The 12,257-nt window shown below is 44.7% G+C and overlaps 1 protein-coding gene across 9 annotated transcripts in view; it reads left to right on the top strand.

The window, feature by feature from the left end:
- The window catches only part of LOC112634329 (zinc finger protein 10), an 81,837-nt gene that overhangs the window by 63,199 nt on the left and 6,381 nt on the right, over window positions 1–12,257 (top strand). For 3 of the 9 annotated variants that reach the window (XM_025401600.1, XM_025401601.1, XM_025401602.1), the window contains 3 exons: window positions 3,728–3,928; window positions 7,730–7,856; window positions 8,148–8,240. The exons of 1 other annotated variant lie outside the window; for it this stretch is intronic. In XM_025401600.1, the coding sequence (XP_025257385.1) occupies window positions 3,728–3,928; window positions 7,730–7,856; window positions 8,148–8,240 (421 nt within the window). Of the gene's footprint in view, window positions 1–3,720; window positions 3,929–7,729; window positions 7,857–8,147; window positions 8,241–9,968; window positions 10,075–12,257 lie in introns of all 9 variants that reach the window. 5 more of the 9 variants (XM_025401603.1, XM_025401610.1, XM_025401608.1 and 2 more) reach the window with 5 other exon arrangements.

A 12,257-nucleotide genomic window follows, 5' to 3' on the forward strand; every position in this document is an offset into this window, starting at 1 on the left:
AAAAAAAAAAAAAAAAAAAAAAAAGCCCCCCCCCCCCCTTTTTTTTTTTTTGAGGCTGAGTCACTCTGTCGCCCAGGCTGGTGTGCAATGGCAATCTCTGCTCACCACAACCTCTGCTTCCCGAGTTCAAGTGATTCTCTTGCTTCAGCCTCCTGAGGAGCTGGGATTACAGGCACATGCCACTACACCCAGCTAATTGGCCCCACCTCTTAATACCATCACAATGGGACTTAAGTTTCAACATGAATTTTGGTGGGATGCAATCATTCAAACCATAGCAGTCAAAAACCTAAATTGAATTTAGTGGTGATGGGCTGTGTGTGGTGGGTCACGCCTGTAATCCCAGCACTTTAGGAGGCCGAGGTGAGCAGATCACCTGAGGTCAGGAGTTCGAGACCAGCCTGACCAACATGGTGAAACCCCGTCTCTACTAAAAATATGAAAATTAGCTGGGTGTGGTGTTGGGCACCTGTAATCCCAGCTGCACGGGAGGCTGAGGCAGAAAAATCGCTTGAACCTCGGGAATCGGAGGTTGCAGTGAGCCGAGATTGCGCCACTGCACTCCAACCTGGTGTCAGAGTGAGACTACGTCTCAAAAACAACAAAAAAAGAAATGACTGGTGGCTACTTTAGCTTGGGTGGTCAGGGAAGGCCCCCACTAAGGAAGTGACATCTAAGTCTGAGTTACAATAGCAAGCCAGCCTTGTTAAGAGCAAGTAGAAGATCATCCAGGATGGGAACAGCCAGGGCCAAGGCTGTAAGGCAGGAGAAGTTTGATGCCTTTGTAACCTGGAAGGAAGGTCTTTGTGGCTGGGGGTAGGGAGTGAGAGAGAGGAGAGCAGATGAACACAGGTGGTCAGAGGCCAGATCAGGCTAGGAAACCATGGGGTCCAGGAGAGGGTGTGGTGCTAAGAAAGGGAGCAACATGATCTGCTTAGGATTTCCAAAGACCCTTCTGAGTGCTGAGTAGAGAACAGGTTGTAGGTGGACAAGAGTAGACACAGAAAGGGGGAAACGAGACTGATCAGGTGACTACAGTCGTTCAGACAAGAGGTAGCAGGGATTTTGTGTAGTGTGGTAGAAATGGAGACACTAGTTAGAGGTGGGAGATGTTTGAAGGTGGAGTCCTCTTTTCTAAGAACCAGCATATGCTTTTCATCTTGGTGATTGTCATTTTGTAGTGTGGTTTATTTTCATTAAGTATTCCTGGTTTTTTGTTTTGTTTTTTTTTGCCATTTCAACCAAATGTGAATGCTCAGTGTCTACTACGTATGAGGTTCTGTGCTAAATCTTTTATTAGGTATTACCACGTTAAAACCTCACAGTGGCCAGGCGCGGTGGCTCACGCCTGTAATCCTAGCACTTTGGGAGGCTGAGGCGGGTGGATCACCAGGTCAGGAGATCAAGACCATCCTGGCTAACATGGTGAAACCCCATCTCTACTAAAAATACAAAAAAATCAGCTGGGCGTGGTGGCGGGCGCTTGTAGTCCCAGCTACTTGGGAGGCTGAGGCAGGAGAATGGCGTGAACCTGGGAGGCGGAGCTTGCAGTGAGCTGAGATCGTGGCACTACGCTCCAGCCTGGGCAACAGAGCAAGACTCCATCTCCAAAAAAATAAATAAAAAATAAAACCTCACAGCAGTCCTAGCCCCAGGTGGTGGTGAATACTGTTATTCTCCTTTTGATGGGTAAGGATACTGAGGCCCAGAAAGGGCTAGTTGGAGACCGGGTGGCACCCCTGGTCAATGTAGAGCCAGGACTTAAAACCAGATAGTCTGGCTCTATGTGCATTTTCCTGGCCTGTGCACTCTATTTAGTCTCTGGATACAGGTTGAGGATTTCTTAAGAGGCAGAGATTCTAGAATCCTCGATCTTGAAATGTAGAGCAAAATGTAGAGTGGGTGGATAGTGCCCAGTGTACCCAGAGAAGGCTCTGAGAGATAAGCTGTTGGTTTCCAGGGAATAATCTTTTTTTTTTTTTTTGGAGACGGAGTCTCGCTCTGTTGCCTAGGCTGGAGTGCAGTGGCACTCACTGCAACCTCTGCTTCCCAGGTTCAAGCAATTCTCCTGCCTTAGCCTCCCAAGTAGCTGGGATTACAGGTGTATGCTGCCATGCCTGGCTAATTTTTTTTTTTTTTTTTTTTGAGACGGAGTTTCGCTCTGTCGCCCAGGCTGGAGTGCAGTGGCCGGATCTCAGCTCACTGCAAGCTCCGCCTCCCGGGTTCACGCCATTCTCCTGCCTCAGCCTCCCGAGTAGCTGGGACCACAGGTGCCCGCCACCTCGCCCGGCTAGTTTTTTGTATTTTTTAGTAGAGACGGGGTTTCACCGTGTTAGCCAGGATGGTCTCGATCTTCTGACCTCGTGATCCGCCCATCTCGGCCTCCCAAAGTGCTGGGATTACAGGCTGGAGCCACTGCGCCCGGCCTTTTTTTTTTTTTTTTTTTGTATTTTAGTAGAGGTGGGGTTTTACTGTGTTGCCCAGGCTGGTCTCGAACTCCTGAGTTCAGGCAACTCACCCGCCTCAGCCTCCCAAAGTTCTGGGATTACAGGCATGAGCCACCATGCCCAGCCTCCAGGGAATAATCTTAATGTCCATTAATGGTGAATGATGAAATGTGATGGAATACTATTCAGCAACAAAAGGAACAAACTATCGATATGTGCTATGACAAGTATAAACCTCATTATGTGAAGTGAAAGAAACCAGACACAAAAGACTAGATACTATGTTATCCCATTTCTATGGCAAACACATGCATATACATATACTAGCAATGCCCCTTCTTTTTTTAACACAAAAGCCAGCTTTCTGTTTGTAGTATTCTTCCCCTTGTCATCATCACTCAGAGTATGTATTGATCATTGTATTATACCAATACTGGTGCATAGAGGTTGTTCTGTCTTCCTTGTCTCTGTCACCGTTTACTGCTGTATAGATGGCCATAGCATTTTCAACCAGTTATGTAGTTATAGATATTTGGGTTATAAAAATGCCTCGGTGAACAGCCTTTTCATGTCGTTTCATTGTTTCTTTTTCTAATTTTTTATTCCCTTTTTTTAGGCTTTCCCTACTTTTCACCTGTGCTGCCTTCTAGGTCATTGCTACTTTTTTGTGTTCCTCCTAATTTAATCTTCATTTCTGAATTTTATTTCCTAATTTATTCTGATATTTCTCATTTCACATTTTCCAGATGTCTAAGCATCTACCTTCTAGGCTCTTCTATTTTTTGTAAATCTGTCCTCTCAAAGTTTCGTTTTTCTGATTTCTTCTTACTTCATTGTGAAAATGTTGTGTAACAGTTTTTATGTGGTCAGATATTTTGGTTATGTTTTTATTGTCTGTCAGAGCCTCATTTGGTTCCTTTTTCCCTCATAATAATGTTATATTCCTGCTGCCCTCCCAAACCAGCCTATTAAGACGCCATTTGGTTTGTGGCAGGAAGTCCCTGTTTGGAGCTAGGATGAGCCAGGATCTTTCTGTAGCTTTGCTGTTTGAGGGCCCTGCCTCTGTTTTTGTCATGAAGGGCTCAAAACACGGCCTGAACTCTTGGTGCTAAGCCTTGTCAGGAAGCCATTTCTTTTCTACCTCTAACCCTGCATTTCCTGAAGTTAAACCTGCCTTGTTTTCTAATGTGTTTCTCTCACATTTATGTGATGTGACCCCTATTTCCTTTTTCCAGAAGTAAATTATGCTCCCTAAAGTAAAATTGCTCTTGAGTCCACAGGTCCCACCTCTCCAAGAACGAAACAGTTCATGGGATAGGATCAGAAAGCTCCAAGGTCAGGAATCCGTCTTGGGCCAAGGGACTCTTGGCCTGCAACACCTCCCTGGAGCACCCAGGCAGAAGCGGAAGAGTCGCAGAACGGAGAAAGTCCTAGAGTGGCTGTTTATTTCCCAAGAGCAGCCAAAAATCACCACGTCCTGGGTGAGCTTCTCATTTGTTTATTCCTCGTGTTTTCTTTATTACTTTTTTTTTTTTTTTTTTTTTGGTGTGGAGAGGGATGGAGATCCTTAGGTCAAAGGGTTAAGTGAATCACTCCTCAGTTCAGGTCAAGACCCCCCCCCCCCCAACTTTTTATTTTGTGGCAGGGTCCTGCTCTGTCGCCCAGACTGGAGCGCAGTGGTGCAATCATAACTCGCTGCAGCCTCAAACTCCAGGCTCAGGTGATCCTCCAGCCTCAGCCTCTTGAGTAGCTGGGACAGCAGGCAAGTGCCACCATGCCTGGCTGAGGTTTTTTATTTTTAGTAGAGAGAAGGTCTCCCTATATGCTCAGGCTGGTCATCAACTCCTGAGCTCAAGCGGTCCCCCTGCCTCAGTCTCCCAAGGTGCTGGGATTACAGTCATGAGTCACTGTGCCTGGCCTGTGGCCCTTTTATCATTGGTTCATGTAAGGTCCTTTCTGCCTTTATTTGTATATTCTCTTATTTCCTCCTCATCAATGTCCATCTCCTTCCCCATCCCTAAAAAGTTATTTTGTGTTTTATTTGTATCCTGTTTTCAAAAAAATGTGTGTTTACAAAATATGTATTGTTCTGGAAGCTTGTTAGAAATGCAGAATATCAGAGTTCACCTCAATGCTGTTAATATAAGACTCTTCATTTTAACAAGATTAAGTGATTCATGCACATTAAAGTTTAAAACAAACTTTATATGAAGCCTATATTCAAATTTTTGCCTGGGGTGCTTGTTTTACTTCCAATATTGGCTTGCTTTTTTACTCTCTTAATGCTTACTTTTGATGAACAGGTATTTCTAACTTTTACTGAGTCTGTATTGCACATTTTTTTCTTTTATTGCTAATGACTTTTGTGTCCTATTTTTTTCTTATCCTAAGCTCATAAAGATCTTTTTTTCTGTTACTTTATTACCTGACCTTTAACTTTTAGATTTACCGTACGTTTGGGATTGAGTTCAAATCCATGAACACAGGGTCCCCCCATTATTTAGATCTTTGATTTTTAAAAGTCAGTGTTTATAGTTTTGAGCATACAGATCCTACACAGATATTTTAGATTTATATGTAAGTTCTTTCTGTTTCGTTGTTGCTGTTGTAAACAGTATCAGTATCTTAAATTTTTTTTTTTTTTTTTTTTGAGGAGTCTTGCTCCGTCACTCAGGCTGGAGTGCAGTGGCACGATCTGGGCTCACTGCACCCTCCGCCTCCTGGGTTGAAGCAGTTCTCCCGCCTCAGCCTCCCTGAGTAGCTGGGACTACAGGTGCGCACTACCACACCCGGCTAATTTTTGTATTTTTAGTAGAGACAGGGTTTCGCCATGTTGGCCAGGCTGGTTTCAAACTCCTGACCTCAAGTGATCCACCTCCCTCGGCCTCCTAAAATGCTGGGATTACAGGTGTGAGCCATGGCACCAGCCAGTTTCTTAATTACAAAATAAAATGATTTATTGCTGTTATATAGACATATAGCCAACTTTTATGTATTGACCATGTATCCTGTGACCTTGCTACATTCACTAGTTAGTTCTAGGAACTTTCTTAGATTTTTTGGTATTTTCTTTGTAAACAGTCATGTCATCTTAATCTTTTTGTTGACATCGTCAGTTTCCTTCTTACTCTCTCTGTAAAAAAGGACAGTTTTGTTTCTTTCCAATCTGTATAATGTTAACTGCAAATTTTATTTCTTTTTTTTTTCTTTTTTTTGAGATGGAGTCTCACTCTGTCACCCAGGCTGGAGTGCAGTGGCACCATCTTGGCTCACTGCAAGCTCCGCCTCCCAAATTCACGCTATTCTCCTGCCTCAGCCTCCTGAGTAGCTGGGACTACAGGTGCCCACCACCACGTCTGGCTAATTTTTTATATTTTTAGTAGAGATGGGGTTTCACTGTGTTAGCCAGGATGGTCTCGATCTCCTGACCTCGTGATGCACCCGCCTCGGCCTCCCAAAGTGCTGGGATTACAGGTGTGAACCACTGTGCCTGGCCCAAATTTTATTCCTTTAATAGATATATAATTATTGATTAAGCTTATCTATTTGTTTGTTTGTTTGTTGTTTTGAGATGGTGTCTCACTCTGTCGCCTAGGCTGGAATACAGTAGCACGATCTTGGCTGACTGTAACCTCTGCTTCCCGGGTTCAAGTGAGTCTCCTGCCTTAGCCTCCTGAGTAGCTAGGACTACAGGTGTGTGCCACCATGCCCAGCTACTTTTTTGTAGTTTTAGTAGAGACGGGGTTTTACTGTGTTAGCCAGGATAGTCTTGTTCTCCTGACTTCGTGATCTGCCTGCCTTGGCCTCCCAAAGTGCTGGGATTACCGGCGTGAGCCATCCTGGCCCGTTTATCTGTTCTTGAGTAAGTTTGGTAATTTGTGTCTTCCAAGGAATATGTCCTTTTCATCTAACTTACCAAATTTACGTGCATAGAGTAGTTTGTCTTTTCATGTCTGTGGGTTCTTTTCATATATGATACTTGCCATGTATGTCTTCTCTTTTTGTTTTAACGTAAGTTTTCATTTCATTTGTATAAATACCTAGGGCGTAGTTGCTGGATTATATGGTAAGACTGTTTAGATTTGTGAGAAGTTGCCAAACTGGCTTCCAAAGAGACTCTGCCACTTTTCATTCCCACCAGCAATGAATAAGAGTTCCTGTTGCTCCACATCCTCTCCAGCATTTGGTGGTCAGTTTTTTGGATTTTATCCATTCTCGTAGATGTGTAGTGGTGTCTTACTGTTGTCTAGATTTGCAATTCCCTAATGACATATGGCATTGAGCATGCCTTGTATGCTCATTTACCATCTGTATATTTTCATGTCTAGGTCTTTTATCCCACAGAGTGGCTGCTACTTACGGCAGTTACCTTTTTAGTCCATAAAGTTTTAATGTGTCTTTTCTTCTAGGTACCTATAGTACCCTTTCACAGATTCCACCTGACCCTGTCAAATAGCATTGCTTACTTCTTCCTTTGTGCCCATGTTGTAATCTGTGTTCTTTTATTTTAACTTCGTTGACTTCCAGTTGCATTTGCATATGTAGCTTTCCTTCCGTGTGCAGTGCTGAATGCTTCTTGGGGGCAGGACTCTATTTCATTCATTTTTATATTCCCGGCACCTAGAGGTCGGTAACTGTATTGCAGATGTAGGAGTGATCATTCGAACTTCTTTGTCTGACTGTCCTGCCTTTAGTACTGAATGTCCCATGTCTGAGAACCCTTGTATAGATGGTTTCTAGGATAGCTGAAAACTTTAAAGAGAGTTTATTGCATTTGTTAAAGAGAGTTTATCTAGTTGTCAAATGTTAAATGAAAGATGACTGATTTACGGCCAGGCGCGGTGGTTCACACCTGTAATCCCAGCATTGTGGGAGGCCCAGGCGGGCAGATAATGAGGTCAGGAGATCGAGACCATCCTGGCTAACACGGTGAAACCCCATCTCTACTAAAAATACAAAAAAATTAGCCAGGTGTGGTGGTGGGCACCTGTAGTCCCAGCTACTCGGGAGGCTGAGGCAGGAGAATGGCGTGAACCCGGGAGGCGGAGCTTGTAGTGAGCCAAGATCACACCACTGCACTCCAGGCTGAGCAACAGAGCAAGACTCCGTCTCAACGAAAAAAAAAAAAAAGAAAGATGACTGATTTAATGCACATTGATGCATGTTTTCAGTACAATTTTTGTTCTCACAAAGTTGAACATCAGTAATAGACACCCTAAGCAGCTAGTTTTCCACAGACCTAGTAAAATAACTTGAGATTGGATGAGAGTATTGTATTTCAGGGACCATTGTCATTCATGGATGTGTTTGTGGATTTTACCTGGGAGGAGTGGCAGCTGCTAGACCCAGCACAGAAGTGCCTGTACAGGAATGTGATGTTGGAGAACTATAGCAACCTGGTGTCCCTAGGTAAGTGCTGCCTCCCTGAGGAGGTGTGTGCTTGATCTCCAGGCTTCTTCTTGGTTGCTGAAAACTGGAGGCCTTCTGTGAAATACTTAGTGATTTTGGACTTAGATTTTAAGGCCAGATTTTCTTAGTTCCCTGTTGGCAGCAGAGTATGCCAGTTGAATGGTCTTTACTTTGCCAAATTGCAACAAGGCAGCTTCATCATGCTACCTCCAAACCAAATCTTCCCCATTCTTCAGAATCTCTGAATCCCAACCTGTTTGTTCCAGGTTGTCTGTGATTTTCTGTTTATAGGGTATCAACACACCAAACCTGATATCATCTTCAAGTTGGAACAAGAAGAGCTGTGTGTGGTGCAGGCCCAAATTCCAAATCAGTCCTGTCCAAGTGAGTGATGGAGACAAATCTTTTCCTCTTTATTCAGAATTAGCATGAATTCTAATGTGATGTGCTCCTCTTGTTTGTACTGTGCCTCACGTAATACCATGCGCTCTTTTTTTTTTTTTGAGACAGTTTCACTCTGTTTCCCAGGTTGGAGTGTAGTGACATGATCTCGGCTCGCTGCATCCTCTGCCTCCTGGGTTCAAGCAGTTCTTCTGCGTCAGCCTCCTGAGTAGCTGGGATTACAGTTGTGCGCCACCACGCCCAGCTAATTTTTGTATTTTTTTTTTTTTTTTTTTTTTTTTTGAGACGGAGTCTCGCTCTGTCGCCCAGGCTGGAGTGCAGTGGCGCGATCTCGGCTCACTGCAAGCTCCGCCTCCCGGGTTCACGCCATTCTCCCGCCTCAGCCTCTGAGTAGCTGGGACTACAGGCGCCCGCCACCTCGCCCGGCTAGTTTTTTGTATTTTTAGTAGAGACGGGGTTTTACCATGTTAGCCAGGATGGTCTCGATCTCCTGACCTCGTGATCCACCCGCCTCGGCCTCCCAAAGTGCTGGGAGCTAATTTTTGTATTTTTAGTTGAGACGGGATTTCGCCATGTTGGCTAGGCTGGTCTCGAACTCCTGACCTCAAGTGATTTGCCTGCCTCAGCCTCCTGAAGTGCTGGGATTACAGGCATGAGCCACCACGCCCAGCCTTACCATCCACTCGTAATCTTCTGGTTGGCGTCCTTATTTCCCTCCTTACTCTGTCTTGGTGATAGACTCACTTCATTATGCATTTTAGCAAACCTTTCCTCTTTCCTTCACTTGATGTGACTCTCATACTCCTTCTCTTTCCTTTCTATAGTTTGAAAATTACGTTTAAATCCCTTACACATAAATTCAACAGCCACAGTCCCATCTTCCTTCTTTTTGAAACCTGTTAGTAGATTCTACCCCTTTTATGCTTCTCTATGCTAATGGCCTTTTTTTTTTTTTTTTTTTTGAGACAGAGTGTCACTCTGTCGCCCAGGGTGGAGTGCAGTGGCACGATCTGGGCTCACTGCAAACTCTGCCTCCCGGGTTCACGCCATTCTCCTGCCTCAGCCTTCCGAGTAGCTGGAACTACAGGCGCCCGCCGCCAAGCCTGGCTAATTTTTTGTCTTTTTAGTAGAGGCAGGGTTTCACCATGTTAGCCAGGATGGTCTTGATCTCCTGACTTCATGATCCACCCACCTCAGCCTTTCAAAGTGCTAGGATTACAGGCATCAGCCACCGCGCCCAGCCTTGCTAATGGCTTTAACATTAATCACTCTGTACCTTCTGAGCACATTCCTTTGTCATTTGATAGTGTCCATGATCCTGCAGTGACACCTGTTGATCCTGCTCTTGTGCTGCATGACCAAGCACTTTTTCCCTTCATGTTCTCCTGGGCTTCTCTTGCTCTTCTGAATCCAAGGGGTCTTTATTCATTTCCCTCATATAGTGTAACTTTTAAAAGGCTCACGTATTAGCTGAGCATGGTGGTGTGCACCTGTTGTCCCAGCTCCTTGGGAGGCTGAGGTAGGAGGATTGCTTGAGCCCAGGAAGTTGATGCTGCAGTGAACTATGATTGTGCCACTAGACTCTGGCCTGGGTGATAGCGAGATCTCATCTCAAAAAAAGAAGACTTCTGTCTGAGTCCATTTGTGTTGCTATAATAAAATACTACAGACTAGGTAATTTTATAAAGCACAGAAATTTATTTCTCACAGTTTTGAAGGCTGGAAAGTCCAAAGCCAAGGTGCTGGCAGGTTTGGTGTCTGGTGAGGGCCTGCTCTGTGCTTCCAAGATGACTCCTTGTTGCTGCATCCTCTGGAGGTGAGGAACACTGCGGGACAGAAAGGGGCAAGACAGGCCTAAGATCGTTCCCTCAAGCCCTTTTAGAAACCACTAATCCATTCATTAGGGCAGGACTTTGTCTTCTCCTCTTAATACCACCACAATGGGGATTAAGGTTCAACATGAATTTTAGAGGGGACACATTCAGACCTTAACAGCTTCCATTCGGAAGATTTAAGCTCTTTTCCTCTACTGGTAATTGATAGCCACAATGGTCTTTTATCTGCCCTTTGGTCCTGGTTTAGATTGATTCACTGGCATCTTCCTTGTACCACTCCCTGGCCTCATTTTCAGAAACTGAAATTGTCTCTCCCACTGCTCCATAGCCACCTACATACCACCTTCTTTTCATCTTTCTTTTTGTTCATCCTGCTGTTTCTTCCATTTTAAGGTTTTTTTCCTAACACTGGATAAGTCAGCTTGAATTTCCTTTCTGTGCAGGGCTCCCTTACTAGTTTTGGTACAGTCTGTTAGCATTTTGTTCCTTTAAAAAGAGGTCTTTTAAAACCCTCATTGTCTCAATTCCCACTCAAAAAGAGGCCAATATTGTCATGTCTGGATTGTTGTACTTAGCTAAATTTATTCATTTTACTCTTTTTATACTAATCATCTTCGGTGTTACTGTCAGATATGTTTCCCTGAACACCCCATTTATTCTATCACTAGCTTGACAGCATAAATCAACAGTTAGTCCTTGTATTACTAGGATTGCTTCAGCTGCAGTTGTTGGTCAATCCCAGACCAACTAATTTAAGAAGTGATTTATTATTACACATCACAAAAAGTCCTGAGGTGGGGCAGCTCCAGGATCAACTAAGTGATTGACTCACTCAATCACCAAGGGCCCATCTAGGTATGTTGGCATTTTCCTTAGGTTATCTTTAATGGTCCTCAAATGGCTCTTGCAGTTCTAGTTGATGCCTGTGGATATACCAGTGGCTAGTGAAATAAAAAGGGCTGTTTCTTCACACATGAGTCTGTCAGACAGGAAAACTCATCCCAGGAGGTCTCAAGCAGACTGATCGTGTTCAAGAGGCTAAATTTTTGTCACATGCCCCTGTCTGAGGAAGGCTCTGGAAAGGCAAATGGGGCTATCTCTGTTGGCTTAGATAAATTATGCTTTACCTTTTGGAAGCCGGGCTGGGGATAGAAATGGGTCCTCACTTCCCTGACTGAAGCACATCACCGTAAGGAGGGGGGTGGAAAAGAATCAGGTTACTGCCAGCCAGGAACAGGGCAGAACCACTGGGTAAGCAGCACTGTCTGCCTTCACCTTCCTTGGCCAGGCAGCACCTGTCACACCCTTCTTCCCAGCCATCCATCTTCAAATGTTTGCTGCAACCCGTATGTTTATTCTTGTACTACATTAATACAAGTCTAGGATCCTGTTCCCATTCAGAGCTGGGAGTAGTTATCTATGGTCTATAGACCTATAATTAAAGATAAATTAGGCCGGGCGTGGTGGCTCAAGCCTGTAATCCTAGCACTTTGGGAGGCCGAGACGGGCGGATCACGAGGTCAGGAGATCGAGACCATCCTGGCGAACACGGTGAAACCCCGTCTCTACTAAAAAATACAAAAAACTAGCCGGGCGAGGTGGCGGGCGCCTGTGGTCCCAGCTACTCGGGAGGCTGAGGCAGGAGAATGGCGTAAGCCCGGGAGGCGGAGCTTGCAGTGAGCCGAGATCGCGCCACTGCACTCCAGCCTGGGCGACAGAGCGAGACTCCGTCTCAAAAAAAAAAAAAAAAAAAAAAAAGATAAATTAAACACATCCAGTCATCCAAATGTAGAGGGATAGAGACAAGTCTAGGGTCCCCCAGTTCCAGGAGGGCAGCAGCAGTGAACACCACATAGTAGCCACTGGTTTACACTGTAGGCTTTGTCAGGATTTCTTTCTGTGGCAGTGAAATAAGCTACCTGAGGAACCTTCGTTTCTGCTCTGCAAGCATAATTTCCTTTTCCATAATCATCTGTGATTAAACTCAAGATGGTCACTGGGGATACTGCTTTTCTGTAGCTTCAGAATCTCAATTCTCTTGGTGTTTATTTGGGTTCCCAGTGATTGCCTTTGGACCACAGCCAGGAACCATATTTAATATGGTCTTGAATCATATTTAAATAATTTTCAAGCTTTAGAATGCCTGGGCCGGGTGCAGTGGCAT

This window comes from Theropithecus gelada, chromosome 11 (genome assembly GCF_003255815.1).
Source record: "Theropithecus gelada isolate Dixy chromosome 11, Tgel_1.0, whole genome shotgun sequence".
In the NCBI taxonomy this organism is placed as follows: Eukaryota; Metazoa; Chordata; class Mammalia; order Primates; family Cercopithecidae; genus Theropithecus; species Theropithecus gelada.